We start from the raw sequence: 22,930 nt of genomic DNA on the forward strand, positions 1-22,930 counted from the left end.
AGGATGTGTGTGTGTGCACGTTTCAGGGTGAGTGGATGGGCAGATTACGGCCGTATGGATGGCCGAATGGAGGGCTCATTGATTCATAAATGGACCCAGAGATCGATCTGCAGGGCTGGACAGAAACATGTCCTGGGGAGCCACCCTGGGATTATAACACCTCTCTCTGCTCCACACCAATAATCCAGGAGCCATTATGGGATTACGTACTAGGCCAGAAGCCCTGCGATGTGGGCTGGGTATCCTGGAGCATCCTGTGTAGAGCTCTCAGGGGAGCTAGGTACCAGCAGCTCACTACTCACTAGTAAGTGGGGTAAGGGTGGTGGAGTTTAGTGGTTGGAGTTTCGGTCAGTTTAGGGGCATTTCTAAGGGCGTCTCTGAAGCCCTCTGTGACATTGCTTGTGGCTGTTTTTGCTTCCTTCTGTAAAATGTGTGTCAAACATAAGTGTTGGTCACCCACCCTTTTCCCACTCTGTGAAGCGCATTGTGTTGCCTCCTGGTATGAAATGCACTGTATAAATAGTTTGATTTATTGCTTTATTGATTGGGTGTTGCCATGGCGGTGTTGCCATGGCGGCTCCTCCGCCCACCTTTCTCCAGCTCCACGGGGAACAGCTCCAGCTTCTCCACCCTCTTCTCCAGCTCGTACTCCGCCGAGGACGCCACGGGGTCCACCTCCTCGTTCCTGCGGTCGTAGTCCTCGTTGCAGTAGGTGTTGAACACCTGGGGGCAGAGGACACACAGGAACCTTACTCAGATACACCTTCTAGAACAGGAACCCTGGTCAGACACACCTTCTAGAACAGGAACCCTACTCAGATACACGCTTTAGAAGAGGAAACCTGGTCAGATACACGTTCTAGGACAGGAACCCTGGTCAGATACACGTTCTAGGACAGGAACCCTGGTCAGATACACGTTCTAGAACTGGAAGCTTGTTCTCAAACACTTTCAATAACGGGAAACGTGTTCGCAACACATGTTCTATAACAGGAAGTTCAGACACATGTTGCGTTTACTGTAAACATGTTTTCTAACCTCTCTCCCCTACTGGCAGGGAGGCAACAAGGACACAACACTGCTGCCCCAGATCTGGGCCCTGATTGGCCAACGCCTCAGGAACATTGCGTGCAGGAGATCCAAACAGGGTCCTTGCACTCAATACCGACCAATCAGCTCACAGCACTGCCCATCCCTCTGCAACGCCGCCGCCCATTCCAATCCTGTCAGCCCGCTCGCTGGGGTGGAGAGGGTCGTACGCTCGCTCCCGTTCAAACCATGACCTCTACTGCAGCTGGGGGAGGAGACTTGGTAGGAACTCACACACAACACCATCTCCCTATCAAACTCTATGTCTCTCTTTCTCCCCCTCTCTCTGTATCACTCTCCCTCTCTATGTCTCTCTCTCTCTCCCTCTCTCTGTATCACTCTCCCTCTCTATGTCTTTCTCTTTCTCCCTCTCTCTCTCTCTCTCTCTCTCTCTCTCTCTCTCTCTCCCTCCCTCTCTGTCTCCCTCTCTCTGTCTCTCTCTCTGTATCACTCTCTCCCTCTCTCTCTGTCTCTCTCTCTCTGTCTCTCTCTCTCTCTCACCACTGCTGCATCAGACAACTTTCCCCTCCTGATCACTTTTTTCATCTCCTTTTCCTCAGCAGCTTCCCTCTCTCTCTCCATTCTCTCCTGCTTCCCCCCCCCTCTCTCTCCATCCTCTCCTGCTTCCCCATCTCTCTCCTGCTTGCCTCCATCTCTCTCTCCAGACCAGAAGTCCCTCCAGCAGGTTCGATAACCTGCTCCTGAACATGCTTGATTTCTACAGTTTTCTACAACTAATGCTCTAAATGCAGTGGGAGTTATTTAAGCAGCCGTTTTAAGGCTTCGCTGTTCCAAGCGAATGAGCAGAACTTCAGAGAACTTGTTAGTTCTGGCAAAGGCGGTGGGTCTGGACTGGCATAAGAGTACTTTTCTGCTGAAATATTTACATATATTTTTTGCTGCTGAAATATATATGAAATGTGTAGCTGGTTTCCCAGTCGGCGCAGAGGGAGAGTTCAGTGCAGTATTTAGTAAGATCTCCTTCCACTTTACTGTATGATACTGTATGAGGCTGTGGAGAGAGGGAGGAGAGACAGACAGACAGAGATAGAGACATGGAGAGACAGAGAGAGATAGACAGAGAGAGACATAGAGAGAGAGAGACATAGAGAGAGAGACAGAGAGAGAGATAGAGAGACATAGAGAGAGAGACAAAGAGAGAGAGAGAGAGAGAGAGAGAGAGAGAGACATAGAGACATAGAGAAAGACAGAGAGAGACAGAGAGAGAGACAGAGAGAGAGACAGAGAGAGACAGAGAGAGAGACAGAGAGAGAGAGACAGAGAGAGAGACAGAGAGAGAGAGAGAGAGAGAGAGAGAGAGAGAGAGGCATCAGGCAGGGCCACCACTGTTCAGTATTCATATGATGATCTCCCCTTTAGCCAAATCACATCTGACTGCCTTCTCTCAGGGCAGTCTGAGGATGGGCCTGGGGGCTCGGAGCCACGGGGGAGGGAGGGAAGGAGGGGGAGAGGGAGGGAAGGAGGGGGAGGGGGAGAGGGAGGAGGGAAGGGAGGGAGGAGGGAATGGGGGGTAAGAGAAATCAGAGGAGGGGAGAGAGAGATCAAGACAGCAGAAGAGAGAGAGGGGGGGTCTCTGAGAGCCAGAATGGCCACTGGATGCTAGTGCCAGGCCAACCGCCGCTAATCACATTAAACAGCCCTTAGGCATGGCAGAGAGGGTGCCAGCACCCTCATGGAAGCAACCAGGGCCAGGGAAGGGGCGGGGCCAGGGAGGGGGCGGGGCTAGCAGCCTGCCTCCCTGGCTCACACCCAGCGACACACACACACACACAGGAGCGTGCTGTCTACACACACACACACACACACACACACAGGGGCGTGCTGTCTACACACACACACACACACACACACACACAGGGGCGTGCTGACACACACACACACACACACAGGGGCGTGCTGTCACACACACACAGGGGCGTGCTGTAACACACACACACACAGGGGCGTGCTGTCTACACTGCGACAACTGAGCTCATTAGAATTCCCTCACATACCTGTGGCCACGTTCCTCGCAAATGCAGATACACACACACACACAATACAACTCCATACTTACACACACACACACACACACACACAGAACATGAACACAACACAACACACACAAGCTCCATTCAAACACACTCACATGCATTTCTGTTTTGAGAGACAGACAAACCTTTGTATCTTATTTTGATAACTGGTACCAGTAAGTGGTCATTGTACCAGGCTGTCTTTTTCATGAACTCTCAGCTCACTGTGGGCTGAATGCAGCACAGGCCCTGGCCCCTGGGACAATCCCTCTCACCCACAACACTGCCCCCTGTGGGCCCATTGGAATGTGTGTGTGTGCATGTGTGTGTGTGCATGTGTGTGTGTGCATGTGTGTCAGAAGTAATTGGGTAAACAACACAGACTAAACGACTCAGGGGATGTCAACAATAGCTCTCTTCATTCCATGTGGTTACACATAATATGTGTGTGTTCAATGTGTGTGTGTGTGTGTGACACTGCTTGTGATGATGACAAATGGCTGGTTGTTAGAGGGCTGTAGAATCGAATGTGTCTTGTAAATGTGAGAGCCCTCAAGGGTAGGGTAATCCTTGCTAGCATGTGCTGGCAATTAGCATTGTCTGCAACTACACTGAATATTCAATTAGCTCCTGCTAAACTAAGCTAGCATTCTGATGCAAAAGTAAGCTAGGGGGCGGGGCTTTGTCAGGGTGCGGTCTCCCAAACCACCAGATCGGCTCCTCTTTCCTGCGTCGTTAAAGATGCAGCCGTGGACAAGCTCAGGTGACACCCTCAACCAGAACACAGAAACCTCAGCCTATGAATAATACACACACCGGCTCTCTCCCTCTCCCTCTCCCTCTCCCTCTCCCTCTCCCTCTCCCTCTCCCTCTCCCTCTCCCTCTCCCTCTCCCTCTCCCTCCCTCTCCCTCTCCCTCTCTCTCTCGTGTACGTAGGCCACCACAGAAACCACAGTGTTTCTGACGTTTGAGGGTGTTGACAGTCAGAAGGAGGAGAATCCCTCCCACTCAGCCACACCTCGGTTCCCCCAGAACAGGAAGCAGGAAGCGCTCACATGACACCTGTGTCTGGGGCTCCGGGTTCAGAAGAGAGTCCTGTGTTCCGTACCTAACCATGGGGATGGCCTGGTTGTGTACTAACAGCAGTTGGGCTCTTCAAAGTAGCTGAATATGACAACCTCAAAATCAACTGGTCTGACTTGGTCGTTGCCACGACGCAGGCTGAAGGGAGAGGGGCCGACACACGCTGTCTCGCCGCACCCCAGGCCAGCGCCATCATCCTGCTCCTCATCAAGCTCAGTTCCGACCCATTACACCCAGTCACACTCAGGATAATTATGAGTTTTATGGCAACGCTGGCAAGCTTCAGAGATAGAGAAAGAGAGATGAAGGAGAGAGAGAGAGGGAGGGAAAGAGGGAGGTGGAGACAGAGATGAAGAAAGAGAGAGAGAGAGATAGAGCGAAAGAGAAATGAAGGAGAGAGGTAGAGTGAGGGGGAGTGGGTGAGATGGAGGAGACAGAGAGAGACAGGGATGGAGAGAGAAAGAAAGCTGTGGGAGGAGAATTAGAGTTCATCTGAGGGGAGAGACACAGGAGACGGCTAGCTCTGTGGGTTGGGGTAACATTCTGCTTGCTAACCTAGGCTGCAAGACAAAAAGCTACAAGCGACTGTTGTCTTTTAAAGAGTGTCAAATGATTTCTGGGTTTTCAGAGAGATTTCTATGGCTGAAAGTGTGACAGGTCTTCAGGGGGGTGGGGAATACGTGTCAGCATGGAGGTCTGGTCTGTGCATCTGGCTCCACGCAGGTCCTCTCTGTCTAGCAGGGCCTGGAGCATCTCAGACACAAGCCTCACAGCCTCTGATGTCAGCCTCTCACACACACACATACTATACACACTTACTATATACACTTACTATATACACAAGGGCATGATGGTATAATGGTATAGCATCATGGCATAATCACCCAGTGTATTATCACCCAAGTAGGAAACTCCACAGCAGAACACTGTTATGAGAGTCGATTATTCAGGGACCACTTAGACAGCATCATCTTATCAGCCAGGGAACAACCCAGCCCAAGGCCCTGTATACACACACACACACACACACCCTCTCCCAGCTCCCCTCATCCTCCACCCAGCCCAGAGGACAGCCTCTACCCTGGACTCCTGGACATGAGAACGAGGTGGGTGGAGGAGGGGAACTGTGACTGAATCAGGGGAACCTCCAGCAGTCCTTCACATCCACTTCATTCTATTAGGATGTGGAGACGCAGCCCAGGAGGGTGAAACTGATCACTCCAGCCAGCCACAGTGTTTCAATAAAGAGCAGGTAAATGGTGTTTATACAGCCAGAGAGAAGAGAGGAGTGGAGGAGGAAAAGGAGGAGAGGAGGAGAGATGGGGAGGAGTGGAGGAGGAGGGGAGGAGGAGAGGAGGGAAGAGGAGAGGAGAGGAGAGGAGGGGAGGAGGAAAGGAGGAGGGGAGGAGGAGAGGAGGGAAGAGGAGAGGAGAGGAGGAGAGGAGGAGAGATGGGGAGATGGGGAGGAGTGGAGGAGGAGGGGAGGGAAGAGGAGAGGAGAGGAGGGGAGGAGGAAAGGAGGAGGGGAGGAGGAGAGGAGGGAAGAGGAGAGGAGGGGAGGAAGAAAGGAGGAGGGGAGGAGGAGAGGAGGGAAGAGGAGAGGAGAGGAGGGGAGGAAGAGAGGAGGAGGGGAGGAGAGATGGGGAGGAGTGGAGGAGGAGGGGAGGAGGGGAGGAGGAGGGGAGGAGGGGAGGAGGAGAGGAGAGGAGGGGAGGAGGAAAGGAGGAGGGGAGGGGAGGCCGGGGAGGACAGAACCAGAGAAGACAGCATCCACAATAAAGAAAAGTCCTTGTATGACATGGCTCACATGGTACTCCATACATATGCAGAGAAGACAAGGATGTAGAGAGGGTTGGGTTGACATATACAATCGTGTGTAACTGTTCTATGTAACCAGTGAGGTCAGGGGTCGAACGAGCAGGACCATCGACTAATCTTCAATCTAATCTAATCTTTAATCGCCGCATCTTTGTGGAGAGTGTATGTTCATGTTCTATAAGCTGACACGCCAGCTTTGACCGTCCGGGCTAGCTAGCCTCCGTCTGGGCTAGCTAGCCTCCGTCTGGGCTAGCTAGCCTCTGGAACGAAAATCCAACAAGAATTAAGGTTTTAAAAGCAGGGCATACTGGACTGGTTCACCCCCCTCATCCGCCCCCCAGTATGAGTAACAACACAAGACGGGTACGGGAAGGGGTGTGAGGGGGAGGGGTGTGAGGGGGAGGGGTGTGAGGGGGAGGGGTGTGAGGGGGAGGGGGGACCTCAAGATTAAGATGGAGCAGCAACATTTCTGTTGTTACTTCCTCGGTCCTCAGTGCCAGGGTGGAGCTGCTGTCATGTGGGTGAACTCAGGGACCAGGTCTGGCTTTGTCTCTGTCACCAGGACAAAACACAGAACGCTGACTGTTCTCCTCTGAGGCGAGTGGCAGGACAGACCAGCCTGTGTGTGGTTGTACCAGAGTGTGTGTGTGTGTGAGAGAGTTGTGTGTGTGTGTTAGGAAGGGGTGGAGGCGAAGGGGGGGCAGTATGATAGAGTACAGTAGAGTAAACTCATCAATGATGGAAAATATTTTTCACAAATATTGTTTTAACCTTAGGAAACCTTTTTTCAAAATGTTTTTGTCACACACACAAAACTTTTTTCCGAAGATGTTTCTCACACGCATGCGGAAAAATATTCTTAAACTTTGTTTAGAATTATATTTTTTTACCTTTCCAAAAAAATTGGGGGGAAATAGAGAAGCGACCAGAGAAGCCTAAAACAGAGCCTGTTACAGCAAAGCCTGTTAGAGCAGAGCCTGTTACAGCAGAGCAGAGCCTGTTACAGCAGAGCCTGTTACAGCAGAGCAGAGCCTGTTACAGCAGAGCATGTTACAGCAGAGCCTGTTACAGCAGAGCCCGTTAGAGCAGAGCAGAGCCTGTTAGAGCAGAGCCCGTTAGAGCAGAGCCCGTTAGAGCAGAGCCCGTTAGAGCAGAGCCTGTTACAGCAGAGCAGAGCCTGTTACAGCAGAGCCTGTTACAGCAGAGCAGAGCCTGTTACAGCAGAGCAGAGCCTGTTACAGCAGAGCCTGTTACAGCAGAGCAGAGCCTGTTACAGCAGAGCCCGTTAGAGCAGAGCCCGTTAGAGCAGAGCCCGTTAGAGCAGAGCCCGTTAGAGCAGAGCCCGTTAGAGCAGAGCCTGTAACAGCAGAGCCTGTTAGAGCAGAGCCTGTTAGCGCAGAGCCTGCTACAGCAGAGCCTGTTACAGCAGAGCCTGCTACAGCAGAGCCTGTTACAGCAGAGCCCGTTAGAGCAGAGCAGAGCCTGTTAGAGCAGAGCCTGTTACAGCAGAGCCTGTTAGAGCAGAGCAGAAAAGACTGCTGAATATTCCATACGATTAATGAACACAAGGCAGAACCTTTATTCAGACAAAACAGAGGCCTGAAGCGCTTCCATATTTCTCCTCTGCTGTAAAGCAGTATTCAGTCTCCTCTACCTATTGAGGCACTGAGACATATTTACTGGGGTTTATGTCCCATATTCAATATTCTAATGACAGAGGTTAGGGGAAGGAAGAAACTTGGTCGACAAAACAGACCTACCTAAACAGCAGCCCAGTTTCAATCCTCCATCAGCCAACAGCTGAGTCGCTACAGAAAACTGACTAAGAGGGCAGAGTCTGGAGGATCCTCCTCTTACCTAGCTAATCAGTCAGACAGTTCAGATGTGCCCCAGGCCTATGATCTGATTATGGAATTCGAAGAATATGATCACCTTCTTAGAGAGACTTGCCTAATATGTTTAATCCGGTGTATGCACCTGATCAGGATCAAGCCACACATACCCACACGATTGTTAACTGTGCTTGTGTGTGTGTGTGTGTGTGTGCGTGTGCGTGTGTGTGTGCGTGAGAACATGAGGAGCATTAGCGAGTCAACGTCACGTGTCTCCTCTAAAATAACTAGGGTAATTGTTCTGCTTCATTACTGCATGCTAATAGGATCTATATCAACTCTGGGAATGTTTGCGTTAACGCTAATCCCACACACACTCCTCTAAACCGAACCTTTTCTTCAGAATAATGCAGTCCTTATGGTCTAACCCTTACCCAGCATAATCACATTGCACAAGTACGCAAACACGTGCAGACATAACCAAAGACACACACAAAATCCTCATAAAGATATAAATGTTTGTGTGTTGTTACTCTAGGTCAGTAGATAAAGTGGAAAATATCCATGATTAAAAAAAGGAGATAAATGATGAACATAAAACAAATATGTTTGTTATAATCTGAATTGGTTGAAGGGATTTCTGAATCCTTTCAGCCTGCCATCCGTAACAACAAATAAGCAATGTTCAAATGTTTGAAAACAGATGCATAATTCATCCCTTGGAAAATGATGCAATGCATTGTCTGTAGTTTGGTAATCTCTGGCCATAGTCTCCTATCATCTGATGCTTGATCTCTGAGATGAGCTGGTAAATATTTGCGTGCTCAGGGCAGATCATGGCAGGCAGACAGACAGACAGACAGGCAGACAACCAGGCAGACAGACAGACAGGCAGGCAGGCATTCCTCAGGAATTAGCACAGGAAACAATAGGAAGTCCTATCTGACAACTGACAACACACAGCAATTACCCCCTCTGATCCCCATGGGAAAATACTGTGGGAGGGGCAACGCACACACACACAGAGGGTAAACAGATACTCTCACACACAGTGTACACAGACACATACACACACACACATACAGTGTGGAGTCCAAACCCCACTGAAACCTCCTGGGCTGTTTCTCTGTCAGCAGATGACAGGGCTGGGAGTCTGGATGGAAATCACCCAGAACAGCTGACTTCCTCCTGTAGGTAGAACTGACAAACTGACTCTGATTCTGACAAACCTGGACTGAGGCAGGTAAAGACAAGCTGCCCTGAACTCATGTTTGATTAACAAATCTGTTATTTTTACTTTACTTGCTCTACCCGCCCGTGTTCTTTTCTAAATAGGATCTTATTTCTGTGCGAGTACCCAGAGATCAATGTGTAAAACTGAAACCAAATTCCTTGTTTGTGTATACTTGGCATATAAAGCTGATTTATTCATATTCTGAGAGCCAGACTGAGGCAGGTAAAGCAGGCTGTGTGAGCCGTCAGTCCGGGGCTGGCTGAGGGGCAGGAGGGGAGCAGCGGGTTGGGACCCGGGCTGGAGGCTGGGCTTGGAGCCAGAGAGCCAGGCTGAGGGGCAGATGTTGTGTTGGGGCAGACCGTACACACCCCAGAGGGCAGAGCCTCTGACCCCACTGCACTGCACGGTGAAAACACGCTGGCTGTGAGATATATATCATTGTTTTACCTTCCCGACAATTGGAACTGCAGAGAGCATTTCTACCGTGATCATTTGAGATTGTGGCAACTGTCAGATGAACATAACTCATTTAACTTGAATGTGATCTGAAGAACGTATACAAATGTCCAGGTCAATACTACCTAACACACTTACGACACACTCATAACACACTCTTTAGGTCCTACAAAGAGAAGTGCACCTTCAAAGGCACACAACTCAGCCCAACAAGTCAACCAGCAGAGACTACCCGCGTGTGAATCAGCTGTACCGTAGCCAAATGGTACACCCCAGGGCAGGGGTGTCCAGTCAGGACACATACAGGACGGCGGACCCCGAGGACCAGGACTGGACACCCCTGCACTGGGGCGTGTGACTGAAACCATCGTGTCACTCACCATCATGGGGGCAGTGCTGAAGCGGATCTTCCTGCTGGGGGGGACTTCCTCGTGGTCCTCCTCAGGCAGACCGGGAATCTCCGTGAGGTCGGCGCCGGGGTCGTAGACGACATCCTCGTCCTCGTCCCCGTAGAGGTCATCCTCTGGGTCAGTGCAGCTCTCCCCCCAGCCCTGGTAACAGGCGTCTCCGTCCGCGTTGAAGATCACCCTCTCGTTCCCTCTGTACTCCTCCTGGCCTTCTTCAGCCTGGTCCTCCGGGGCTGACGGGGTCTGCTTCTCCCCAGGAACCTCAGCCTCTCTCTGGGGTTCCCCATCTGCCCTGCCTGGGGTGTCTGGGACCTTACTGGGAGTCTCACCCCCATCTGCGGTGTCTTTCAAGGGTCGCAAGGCCGAGGGAACGACTTTATCCTCCACGGTGGGTTTCACGGATTCGGTGGGTTTCTGCTCTTCGCAGGATCCGTTGATCTGAGTCCCGTTGGCAGTGATCCTGCCATCCAGACCCCTCCTCCCATCCTGCTTGCCCTCCCCAGCCGCCGTGCCTCTCTCCTGGGGTTCCTCTCGCAGGGGGTCAGGCTTCAGCTCCACCAGAGGGCTGGGGCTCAGGAGGTCCTCCTCCGACGAGGACATGGGGAACTTCCCGCCTCCCACGCGGCTCCTGAGTCCTCGCACCGGGGACTGCCGCGAGTCGTCCTCGCTGAGGTCCCCGTGGCGGTGCGAGCCGTCGGGGGAGTAGAGCGCGCGGCCGCCGTGGCCCCTCCTGACCGGCGCCCCCTGGCTGAGGTGGTCGACGTTCTCGAACACGGCGCTCAGCTGGCTGACGGTGGGAGACGAGGCCTCGGTCCTGGAGCAGAGGGAGTCCAGGGAGTCCGTGCTTCCCCGGTTGGAGCGCGGGCCCCGCCAGTCGTCCAGGTGCTCGTGGGAGCCCCTCTTGTCTCGGCTGTACGAGTAGACGGGCGACTGGGACGTGTCGCGGGACTGCTGCTCAAACAGCTTACGGGTCTCAGAGAACTTGGAGCCGCCGGCGCCGCTGGCAATTCGCTCCGCGGACACGCTGTGCTGCAGCTTGATGACGGAGCCGTCAGATTTGTTGATGAAGTTGGTCGGCTTCGTCATCTTCTGGGGTGCGGCTTCTTCCGGGCCCTTGGGGGTCTTGGGGACCACGGGGACCCCTTCCGAGGTCATCTGCATGAACATGTCCTTGATACGACTGACGTGGGCCCCATACTGGCGGCCCCGGGGCTGTCGGGGCCCATCTGGGCCCCTGGGCTTGGGCGGGGCCTCCACCAGGGGCTGGTCGAAGGCCTTCTTCAGGGCCTGGAACTCGGCCCGGTAGGCGTTGCGGTGGGGGGAGGCACTCCGCAGGGTGCTCCTCTCCCCTGAGGCCTCCGTCTTCAGCATGATGGCGTCAGACTTGGGGAGGATCTCAGCATCTCTCTGCCCTCATCTCGACTACCGTGCTCGGTAGTGGTGAATGTCGGGTGACCTGGTGTGCTTAAACAGCTGCTCCTAACCTCTCCACACCTGCCGGACAGCAAGAGAGGTTTGTGTTAGCTCAGGAAGAGGAGATAATTTTGGTTACCGGCTATAAAAGACACTTCATACACAACATCACTCAGAGGCAGTCCATTGGCAATTTCATAAAAGCTCTTAAGACAAGTGCACTAAATGTAACAGGCAATTGCTCTCTAAAAGCTTATCCTAATGCTGATGATGCTTGCGGTGCGGAAAGGTGGGTTAACTCTCCGTAATCAAAATTCAAGCACAGAAGTATGAAGTTTATGCTTAACAATGACCAGAAACAATCATCTGAATAAAACAACAGATGTCAATGACATATCGAATCATTGATGGCAGATTTCCATTGAAACAATTTTCTAATAAATGTGTTGAATTTGTGACGAGGCTTAGCTAAAGTGTGAGGCTGACCTTCCACCGGGGTACCGCTATATTCTGCACCATCATCATCCAGATTAACAGTACGGGAGACCGAAGGACGGCTCAAAACAAGCTCGCTCGCTGCTGTTCTACCACCTCAGAAACATGTTTCCACTACAGAAATATCTGTCTATAATCCGACATTACGGAGAAATCGAAACACTGTTGACACCACAATATATTGAGTTTAGACATAATACAGAGTTGGGTTGTATTATTGTTTTGGTAAATGAAAAGGCATAACACTGCCAGGTATATATATATATACGTTAATCTCTAAATACTAACGGCTTTGCATCGAAATACATTTAGGTCTTTAAGCAATGTCGTGAAAAATAAACAGATGCAGCCAGCAGTTGATGCCAGCTTGCTATTTGTGATGCTTCACGACGCAATCAACAAAATGCACGGAGATGTAAATACTAATCGGTGCAATCTTAAGTGAACAGGTGCGTGTTGCAATTAATGCAGACGGTAAAACAAACTTCAAGATGCAATAGATAAAACTGTAACCTGAAACATACAGCTTCAACTCGACACATCGTGCGGAATGAACCAAAAACACATCTTCAACCGCAGAAGATTGACAGCCCCATTTTAGATTGGATGTAATGTTGCTCGGTATTTCATTTCCTTTTATGATTTTTCAGAGGCACATTACTGATTCTGGTAGTTTGAAACAGGGAGGAAGCAGAAGTTGGCAGTTGCCACACTGAGGCAACCTGCTCGTGCAGCCTTCAATGTCTCTTACAAAACAAAAGAGTGACTTACATTCATTGCTTCGGTTTCGTTTGATGAAAGACCACAAACACTTGCATTATCCAAAAGTTAATTAACAGTAGAAAAACGTTTTTGTTGTAAATGTCCATTCGCATAAATCATTTCCATCCAAGGCAGTTATAGAAGTCCAGTATTGTGTCGCCTTACTGAGACATTCGGTCCTGCACACCGGGGTCTACACAGCGCTACAACGCCATTGCAGTCAGTGGATGATGCTGCCATTCGCACAATAGGGGTGTTGACGCTGAAGTCATCCTGTCAGTTGAGAGGTGTACAGTTGCACATTTTTTTTATACTACGCCGTCCAATGTCATTTTCACACCCAGTACAAATAAATACGGCCCTATGTTGCGAATGTCGACGCTTTATAAAGGGCAAACACATGTGGCAGGTTATCGTGGCAATGGTTTGGTCCGGTAATCTGCTTGGAGGGGGGGTTCTCGTGAACTGCATTCTAGCACAAATACCAGCACATAACTTCACTGGGACTAAGCGGGGGAAATATGTCTACTAGTTATTTTGTGAATATTTGACATTTTATTTTAGTAAACCTTATTAATTCGTGGTCACAAACACAGACACACACACACACACACCGTAGGCTATCTCAGTGTTGCAATTCATATACGAGTGTTATTCACGCAGAACCCTGCCATTATTGTCCTCCTCGTGTCTCAGTTAATTTAAAAGACTATAGGCCTAGATGCCGTATAGGCCTATCCGATAACGAACATCAAACCAGTTAAAAAATCCCGGAGCTTGCTGGGCTGGCTGTACCATGTGATGAAGCCTGGAAATAAAGACATCATTGTAAAGGTGTCCAATAATATCTTACCAATGTGATTAAATGGTTTCTGTTTCGCCATTCTGGTCCCGAAATACAGAATTGCGCTTTAGGCTGTTCTGTTACATTGGAGGAACAGGCCTACTCGTGATATGTTGGACGTGGTGGATAAAAAAGGGAAGTTAAGATCTTGTAGGTCGTCAGAGCAGTGATTGAATGAGAGAATAGAGTCCTCGGTTTGTCGAGCTCTGGGGGAAACGGGAATTCAGGGCATAATGCTTAAACAGCAGAACAGAAGAGGAATGGCTTGTTTTCTGACCATCAGCTGTTTCTCCAATTCACACACAGTACCCAGGGGGCTGTAGGCCTACGGTGTATTTTTGGGGTTGTAGGCCTACTCGCAATGTTTTGTGCTTTACGGATTTTTACAAAATGACGATGTTTAACATAGGTGTGGGCAGTTTGTGTTTGTTCAGCAGAGGAAGAACAAGACGTTTTAGGATGATTTTAGGGACAGCTTTACGATCCTTTTGATGAGCTAAACGATTTTGGAGAGCAAATAGCTAGAAAAGGAGCATCTGTCTTCTGTAGAGTGTGTAGTGGGGGGTTAAGGTTTTAATAGACCCTCTCACTGCCCTCTGTGAGTGGGGGGTTTGTAGAGGGTGCAGAGGGGCAAGACGAATAGGTCTGTATTGATTGACACACGAAACACCGCTGCAAGGGGTCATTGAGCGAAATGTACATGCTTTTTACAGTGATATGGAACACGAGATAGTCTTTGGAAAGTGTGTGACATTCAGTGTTTATGTAAGATATATTGCCATCCACTGGTGTAACGGAGAAAACATAACATCTTCACAAAAGTCTGGGGGAAGATCGCATCCCATCAGATTGAAGGCAAGGCGTTGCCCGATTCAGCGGCTTCGTTTTCCACAGGTTTTAATTTGACAGTCTATATTTCCTGCAGCATCTGCGCCAGATGTTTCCACTGTCCCCAACCAATGACAGCTTGCTAGCTGCTCCCACATAGCGCTGCTGGAAAACGAGGAGGCGGGGAGAGGAATGCAGAGAAGGGATGCTTGTTATGGCTGTCAAACCCTTAGCGATTAGAAGAAAAACATTTTTAATGTGCAATTGACGACTGGGTTCAACATGGACGCTTCTTTTGTGATCGTATGGCTGTCTGTGGGTACGTATTGTTTTTGAATGGCAGAAATGTATCTGGTTTGTAATGTATGGCATGCTAGCGTGGCTGCTAGCTGTAAACTAGCGCTAGCAAGCTCAATCTTTCCTTCTTTGAGTCATGGAAAAAATTAGCTATAGCGGTGGCCCGTTATTTGGGAATCTAGTTTGGAAAACGCAATTCCTTTCTTTCCCCCCAAACTTATAAGAATTCTCACTGGACATAATAATACGTACAGCTTGTTATGTTTACCTTTTGATTGGGCATTTTTGATCCATCTTTTATTAGCTAGCTAGCTGCTCGCATTTTTATTCTGGATTATATTAATCCATTGTTACCAAAGCGATTTGGATGCTCGGGCCAGGTGAATTAGCTACATATTCGTAGGCCTATACAATAAAGTATTCATAAACCAAGCCGCACTCAGGCTAATAACACTGTAGACTAAGGCAAAACATGTAATTAATGTAGCTATGCAATTTAAACAGTTTGGTCAACAAACCTGCATATTGGTTGAGTACACACAATAAATTGACCGGAATTGGCGAATTCCGGTAATACTGTAGGCTACTGTTAACACCGCGCAGCCAGGTATGTTTTCTTAGACTAGCCCTGGAATAACAAATGCATTTATTAGTTTCGGAATTTGGTATTGTACATAAGAGATAACATCTAATATCCAACTGTCACGTCTTTCTCAGTCGCCACGGTAGTTTGCTTTGTGAGTTCGTCAACTGCCAAACATGAGGATTCCTCTGGGGAGACCAGCCGCATTCAGCCTCCCAGGGGCTTGAGTCTGGGGTCTTTTCCCTCGGCAGATGGTGAGTGGGGGCGGCCGGTGTGAAGTGCTACAGGTCTTTGTGCCTCCTGACCCACCCCCGTGTTATAACACAGTGACAGCTCCAGCAGTTCGCCAAATCCCTATTAACAGAAGCATTGTCCGTGAGTGGAACCTGCTTTCTGTGAAATCTGAGACTTAATTGTTTCAACCTACCGACTTGCTGTGCTACAGTCTAACCCGTGTTTGGCGTGGCGCCGTTTGTGAACCTTCATAGCTCAGCAAATGTAACATCTGTTTGAATAACAACGCAGTAACACAATAATTCAATTTCCTCAGTGTGTAGAAACGATTTGCTTTGGATTAAAATGGCTTCTAAATGAATTAAAGCTTTCAAAACGTTAATTCAGTGTTTACCTCAGTCAAGTTGAGCTTGGCTTTCATCAGACACAGACATCCATCCAGATTACCTCCAGGGGAACCCCAGCTTCTGCCATCAGGCAGACAGTTTCACTTCCAGCTGTGGTAGCTCCTCCCCAGAGTAGCGCCCAGACCAGTCTCTAACCACTAAGCCAGAGAGAGGGACCCTGCTCTTCTCACCTCAGCACCAGCCTACCCTCCTGACAGGAAGGAAAGAGAAACAAAAAGCCTGAGCGCTGATTCAACAGAACCAGAGGACACCTCTCCTTCCCTCTCCCCCGTTGAGCTTCTCACTTGAGGGACAAGGTCCACCGAGTTTCCCCCCTCGTCTGCGGTCGTTGCCGATGGCATTATTAGGAGATCCCTCCTCAGACTGGAAAGGCTGGTCCAAGGTCACATCATAAACCCAGAACACACAGTTAGCCATTCCCAACACTGGGTCTGGGCCTGTTAGTCATCTGGACACATCAAGCCACTGTGTGTGTGTGTGGGTAAGTTAAGACTGTGTGTTCGCATGAAAGTGAAAGTGAGTGTTTGTAGGTGAAAGACTATATGGTTTAATGTCTCGTGAGAGAGAGTATTATCCCTTTACATGTAGGTAACTGTGCGTGTGTGCTTAAGGTGTGTGTGTGTGCATAAGGTATGTGTGTGTGTGTGTGCGTAGAGGTGTGTGTGTGTGTGCGTAGAGGTGTGTGTGTGCATAAGGTGTGTGTGTGTGTGTGCGTTTCATATCCCCTAGGATTAGGCTGCGGTTAAAAGTTTAGCATTACCCATTAATAGGTGATGCATTAGAGAGGGGCGTACACCACCAGTCTGGCTGGGCTTCAGCAGATACCATGCTGTTTTTACACACTAGCTTATTTTAGCCCCATCAGCCAATCATCTGCCTTCCTGGGTCCCTTAGGAACAGACTGTGGACTGGGGTGGCAGACCATCTGGGTCGTCTCATCTGTGGTATGAGGGGGAGGGGGGGTGGTATGTTAATCACTGAAAAGCACATTATGGTTTGAGGGATGAATGGTCAATACTTGACCCTCCCCTCCCCTCTTTCCTCCCCAAGGGCTGTGTGGTTGGTCCTGGTACAGCTTAAGAGAAGCCTGCTTTTGCATTCAGAAAGAGGGCTGTTAAAAAGGGAATACATTGATTCCCCCCCACTCTGCTGGAAGCAAAATCACATTAATCTGGGTTTGAGAGCAGCCTCTTCTAGCTGCATGTGTGATTCAGGCGTCAGCACCAATCACAGAACACAGGGTTGTCACGCTCAGCTGGGTCCTACCAGGAACGAGGCCTGGTTCACCTCTAGTTCCATCCTTCACCAGGGTACCACGGCCAGGCTCCTGCAGGACCCGGCTTCCTCGGTTGCATCCTGGACCTTTTTGACCCGTCGGAAGCTCTCGTGTCTGGGATTAATGTTTGCTATCTGCTCTGATCCTACAGTGTAATGTCTGTTTGGTTCACCATGTTAATCTCAGTAATCTCTGTTCTGGAGTGGTTGAATCCTCAACGCTGAGGTTGTTTACCTCTGGGGTAGACACCAATGCTGTCTTCCTGGACTGGACCTGGAGTTCTCAGGGAGGTCAGATGTGTCTGCCCATAGAAAGGCTCTACCAGAGAGACTCTCTGGTCTAGACTTAACGGACCTTCCCGGAAACTCTCCTTTCAGATGATGCTGATGTCCATGACGCATCAACGTGCAGGTCCTGTATAGACAACGAGGCAGGTGATGAAGAGGAGTATTGTGATGATGAAGATGCTGATGCCAGCTGAAAAGCAGAATCAGGATAATGGGCCTGTCTCCCTCTGCTCCTAATGCATCCTGGGGCTACAACACTTGAGAGCTCTCTCTCTCTCTGTACTGCAGTTCTCTCTCGCTCTCTCTCTCACTCTCTCTCTCTCTCTCTCTCTCTCTGTACTGCAGTTCTCTCTCGCTCTCTCTCGCTCTCTCTCGCTCTCTCTCGCTCTCTCTCGCTCTCTCTCGCTCTGTCTCGCTCTGTCTCGCTCTGTCTCGCTCTGTCTCGCTCTCTCCCTCTCTCCCTCTCTCTCTCCCCCTCTCTCTCTCTTTCTCAGTTTCCTCCTACTCTCCCATGGTGATTAAACATGAAGCTCCCAATCCCACCCACTGGAGGAGAGAGAGGAGAAAAAGAGAGGGTTTGTGTGGAGGAGGAAAGAGTAACAGGACATGCACCTTCAGCTCTGTCTTGAGTAAACCATCTTGAGAGACTGCCATTGGCTGCAGCAGCGCATCCTGAATAGAGACAGTGTGTGATTGGCTGCAGCAGCGCATACTGAATAGAGACAGTGTGTGATTGGCTGCAGCAGCGCATACTGAATAGAGACAGTGTGTGATTGGCTGCAGCAGCACATCCTGAATAGAGACAGTGTGACATGGAGAGGGAGAGAGAGTTAACACAGGCAGCTCTGCTCTAATGCAGTCAACGCTGCTGGGACAGAGGGATGGACACACAGTCCCTACACACAAACACACACACACACACACACAGGCACACACACACACACACAGGCACATGCGCACACAAAAGTGTGGGCTGTGTTTTCCTTTTCTGAGAGAGTCGTGTGTTTCTAAGTGTGTGTTTTTGAGAGAGTGTGTTTCTGAGAGTGTGTTTCTGAGAGTGTGTGTTTCTGAGAGTGTGTTTCGGCTCGTCAGCTGTTGACAGGCAGTCAGTGTTCTGCTCGGGTGCGTTCCTGGCTCCTACTGCAGGATCACAGACTACACTGTCTAAAGAGCTGATCAGCGGCAGCTCCTCCACATCTGTCTGGCCCCTGTCAGCTGGTCCTGGAAGCTAGACAGGACCAGCAGGAAACACAGACACCCCCACTCCCCCAGCGAGCTGCAGCTCATTGCCTCTGTCCTCTCTTTGTGCTCCAGTGGTCACCATCTTGTCCAGGTCTCATGGCGACCGCAACGTCTACCCGTCTGCTGGCGTGCTATTCGTCCACGTGCTGGAGAGAGAGTACTTCAAAGGAGAGTTCCCCCCCTACCCCAAACCAGGTACTGCTGGAGAACTAACCCTAAGCTCTGTCTCAACTACCCTCGTCTGCAGTAAATAACCTTCACACACACACACACACACAGACAGAGTAGCTAACCTTCAGTCCCACCCAGCTCTCCTCCTGCCCCCCTCCCCAGGTGACTCCAGTAACGACCCCATCACCTTCAACACCAACCTGATGGGCTACCCAGACCGTCCTGGCTGGCTGCGTTACATCCAGAGGACGTCCCACAGCGACGGAGTCCTCTACGGCTCACCCACTGCCGAGCACATCGGCAAGCCCACCGTCATAGAGGTGGGTGACCTCTGAACCCTGACCTCACAGTCATAGAGGTGGGTGACCTCTGAACCCTGACCCCACCCATAGAGTTGTGTGACCTCTGAACCCTGACCCCACCCATAGAGGTGGGTGACCTCTGAACCCTGACCCCACCCATAGAGGTGTGTGGGACCTGTTGGGCTTGTATTCTAACCGTGGTAACATGACAACATTAAAATGTTGTTGTTCTTGTTTGATGTACCATGTTACAGACCCGTTCATCCACCGTGCGTACGCATTAAGTCCTAATCTGAACTCTTAAGCGGGGGCATCTTACAAAATGTGGTCAAGCGTACTTATTCTTAAATTTAAACAACATATTGTACATTATACATTCCACGTGCTGGAGACTAGCCAGGCAGAGAAATGCTGGTTTGTGTCTAATAGCAGTCGCATGCTCAGAACACAGCTAAGCTGCAGCACTCCCACAGAGCTGGGAGGGCTTAATGTGCTTTCCCCCTGCCTCCCCTCCCCTCACCTCCCCCTGCCTCCCCCTGCCTCTCCCTGCCTCCCCTCACCTCCCCTTCCTGAGTGTGTGTGGATGAGTGTATGTGACCTTATAGGTCTGTGTGTGTGTGTGTGTGGCTCATACCTCTACCTCCCTCTCCGTCCAGTAAGCCTGTATTTCCTCCCTGACCCTTGACCCCCGTGTGTTCCAGATCACGGCCTACAACAGACGCACGTTCGAGACGGCCCGCCACAACCTGGTCATCAACATCATGTCCACCGAAGGTGAGGACCCAGGGGGGCTTGGCAGGGCACAGAGGCCTGCATCCAGGCAGCCCACATCTCCATTAGGTAGAGAGCAGGGGGGGGGGGGGTAGAGGCCTGCATCCAGGCAGCCCACATCTCCATTAGGTAGAGAGCAGGGGGGGGGGGGGTACAGGCCTGCATCCAGGCAGCCCACATCTCCATGAGGTAGAGAGCAGGGGGGGGGACAGAGGCCTGCATCCAGGCAGGGGGGGGGGTCCACTGGTGCATGCTGGGTGATGAAGTTTTCTGAGTTTGTTGAAAGTGTTGGATTCACAAGAAACAACATGAGAGGAAGAAGCGAGTGTTTAACTCTCCAGACGGCTTGTGACACGCTACTGAACATGCATGTTATTTATACGGCATGTACAGCCGGGTGATGAACAGATGTTGCTGGAACACGGGTGACATCACTTCCCCTGCCGTGATGTCATCATTAGCCATCTGGACCGGAGTGGGGGCTAGACACACAACACACACGCAACACACACGCAACACACACGTAACACTCACGTAACACTCACACACACAAGCTTTGTCCGCCTGTTATGCAGTGTCTCTGGATATTAGTTGTTGTTGGTTAGTTTGATGTTAGTTTAAGATTAAAGCCTCTCTCCGTATTGCTGGCTCCTCCCTCTCCTCCCTCCTCCTCCCTCCCTACTTCACACTCTCCCTGGTCTCCTCTCCTCCCTCTCCTCCTCCCTCCCTACTTCACACTCTCCCTGGTCTCCTCTCCTCCCTCCTCCCTCTCCTCCCTCTCCTCCCTCTCCTCCTCCCTCCCTACTTCACACTCTCCCTGGTCTCCTCTCCTTCCTCCTCCCTCTCCTCCCTCCCTACTTCACACTCTCCCTGGTCTCCTCTCCTCCCTCTCCTCCCTCTCCTCCCTCTCCTCCCTCTCCTCCTCCACACTCTCCCTGGTCTCCTCTCCTCCCTCTTCTCCCTCTCCTCCTCCCTCCCTACTTCACACTCTCCCTGGTCTCCTCTCCTCCCTCCTCCCTCTCCTCTTCCCTCCCTACTTCACACTCTCCCTGGTCTCCTCTCCTCCCTCCTCCCTCTCCTCCTCCTCCCTCCTCCTCCCCTCCCTACACACTCTCCCTGGTCTCCTCTCCTCCCTCCTCCCTCTCCTCCTCCTCCCTCCTCCTCCCCTCCCTACTTCACACTCTCCCTGGTCTCCTCCCTCTCCTCCTCCCTCCCTACTTCACACTCTCCCTGGTCTCCTCTCCTCCCTCTCCTCTTCCCTCCGTACTTCACTCTCCCTGGTCTCCTCTCCTCCCTCTCCTCCTCCCTCCCTACTTCACTCTCCCTGGTCTCCTCTCCTCCCTCTCCTCCTCCCTCCCTACTTCACACTCTCCCTGGTCTCCTCTCCTCCCTCTCCTCCTCCCTCCCTACTTCACACTCTCCCTGGTCTCCTCTCCTCCCTCTCCTCCCTCTCCTCCTCCCTCCCTACTTCACTCTCCCTGGTCTCCTCTCCTCCCTCTCCTCCTCCCTCCCTGCTTCACTCTCTCCCTGGTCTCCTCTCCTCCCTCTCCTCCTCCTCCCTCCTCCTCCCCTCCCACTCCCCCCTCTCTCCTCCTCCCCCTCTCTCCCACACCTCCTCTCCCCCCTCCAGAGTTTCCTCTCCCCTACCAGGCAGAGTTCTACATCAGGAACATGAATGTTGAGGAGATGCTGGCCAGTGAGGTTCTGGGGGACTTCCTGGGTGCAGTGAAGAACGTGTGGCAGCCCGAACGCCTGAACGCCATCAACATCACGTCTGCCCTGGACCGCGGGGGAAGGGTCCCCCTGCCCATCAACAACCTCAAGGAGGGGTGAGGCTTTAGCTCAGGGGTTAGAGCGTTGGACTGCAGATCAAGAGGTCGCAGGTTCAAATTCCCCCCGTACGTCTGATAAATGTACACGTTTAACTATAGCGAAACGGTTTGACTTTGAGACGATCTACTTGGACACACACTTGATTGAGAAAATCGAATGTTTCACCTACCGTGACAGTAAAAAAACAAGTCCTAGCTTGTTTACAGCAAATGTAAGATACTGAGGAATATGAAGAGACTGTAGAAGTGTGGATGGTAAACACAAGACCCACAACTAAATAATACACGTTTACATCATGCTGTCAGTATTCAAGAACCAGCGATTACACAGAGGGAACTGGGTACATAGCAGCACATACAGCTAAAGATGTGTATGCATGGGTAACCAGAGCTCCCAGAGCAACAAGCCACAGAGACTCATCTGTGACAGGGTGTGTGGCTCCTGCTGCTGCTGCTGCTGCCGGCTCGTGTGATTGGGTCTCAGGAGGTCACATCACTTCCTGTGTGTTTGGATCCTGTTTGGCTCTGAGGGGCAGCGCCCAGGAGAGCAGCCAGAAGCTGTTCATGAAGCATTCATGATGATGTGTTAGAAGATGACTGGTTCCAGGGGGGATGCCATTTCAAGAAGGGTGGGTGGGGGGAGAGAGAGGGCGAGGGAGCAGGGGCTGGGGGGGGGAGAGAGAGGGCGAGGGAGCAGGGGCTGGGGGCTGGGGGGGGTGTAAAAGGGGGAGGGAGGGAGGGTGGAGGGTGGGAGGAGTTCGCTTCCTGTCTCCCCTGCAGCTCACAAGCTAGGAGGGTCTGTGTATCTGAACATGCCCCCTCCCCCTCCCCAGGGTGTACGTGATGGTGGGGGCTGACGTGCAGTTCTCCTCCTGCCTGCGAGAGGTGGAGAGCCCCCACAACCAGCTACGCTGTAGCCAGGAGATGGAGCCAGTCATCAGCTGTGACAAGAAGTTCAGGGCTCAGTTCCACATCGACTGGTGCAAGATCTCCCTGGTAAGAGCTTGGCGGCTCAGCGCCCCCTACAGGCCAGCAGCAGCGGCTCAGCGCCCCCTACAGGCCAGCAGCAGCGGCTCAGCGCCCCCTACAGGCCAGCAGCCGCGGCTCAGCGCCCCCTACAGGCCAGTGGCTCGGGTTAAGCCTGTGGGGGGGGGGGGGGGGGGGGGGGGGGGGGGGGGGGGGCGCTACGTCTACCTGGCGAAGCTGCAGCTTCAGTCGTGTTCAAATCGAATGT

The 22,930-nt window shown here is 51.4% G+C and overlaps 2 protein-coding genes across 4 annotated transcripts in view; one reads left to right on the forward strand and one right to left on the reverse strand.

The window, feature by feature from the left end:
• ppp1r9a (protein phosphatase 1, regulatory subunit 9A) overlaps positions 1–17,682 on the reverse strand; it is a 20,772-nt gene extending 3,090 nt beyond the window's left edge. Inside the window, exons 1-5 of the mRNA XM_047019738.1 lie at positions 16,576–17,682; positions 16,100–16,187; positions 15,803–16,005; positions 9,926–11,446; positions 556–723 (exon numbers count right to left, since the gene is read on the reverse strand). Of these exons, the coding sequence (XP_046875694.1) occupies positions 556–723; positions 9,926–11,323 (1,566 nt within the window). The 5' untranslated portion in view covers positions 11,324–11,446; positions 15,803–16,005; positions 16,100–16,187; positions 16,576–17,682. The remainder of the gene's footprint in view (positions 1–555; positions 724–9,925; positions 11,447–15,802; positions 16,006–16,099; positions 16,188–16,575) is intronic.
• Positions 14,308–22,930, forward strand: part of sgce (sarcoglycan, epsilon) — a 14,849-nt gene continuing 6,226 nt past the window's right edge. The window contains exons 1-7 of one of the 3 annotated variants that reach the window (XM_047018824.1): positions 14,308–14,613; positions 15,309–15,428; positions 18,693–18,815; positions 18,954–19,111; positions 19,795–19,867; positions 21,495–21,693; positions 22,530–22,692. In XM_047018824.1, the coding sequence (XP_046874780.1) occupies positions 14,577–14,613; positions 15,309–15,428; positions 18,693–18,815; positions 18,954–19,111; positions 19,795–19,867; positions 21,495–21,693; positions 22,530–22,692 (873 nt within the window). In that variant the 5' untranslated portion in view covers positions 14,308–14,576. The remainder of the gene's footprint in view (positions 14,614–15,308; positions 15,429–18,692; positions 18,816–18,953; positions 19,112–19,794; positions 19,868–21,494; positions 21,694–22,529; positions 22,693–22,930) is intronic. The other 2 variants (XM_047018822.1, XM_047018823.1) reach the window with 2 other exon arrangements.

The sequence above is a fragment of the Hypomesus transpacificus genome, chromosome 4 (assembly GCF_021917145.1).
Source record: "Hypomesus transpacificus isolate Combined female chromosome 4, fHypTra1, whole genome shotgun sequence".
Lineage (NCBI taxonomy): Eukaryota > Metazoa > Chordata > Actinopteri > Osmeriformes > Osmeridae > Hypomesus > Hypomesus transpacificus.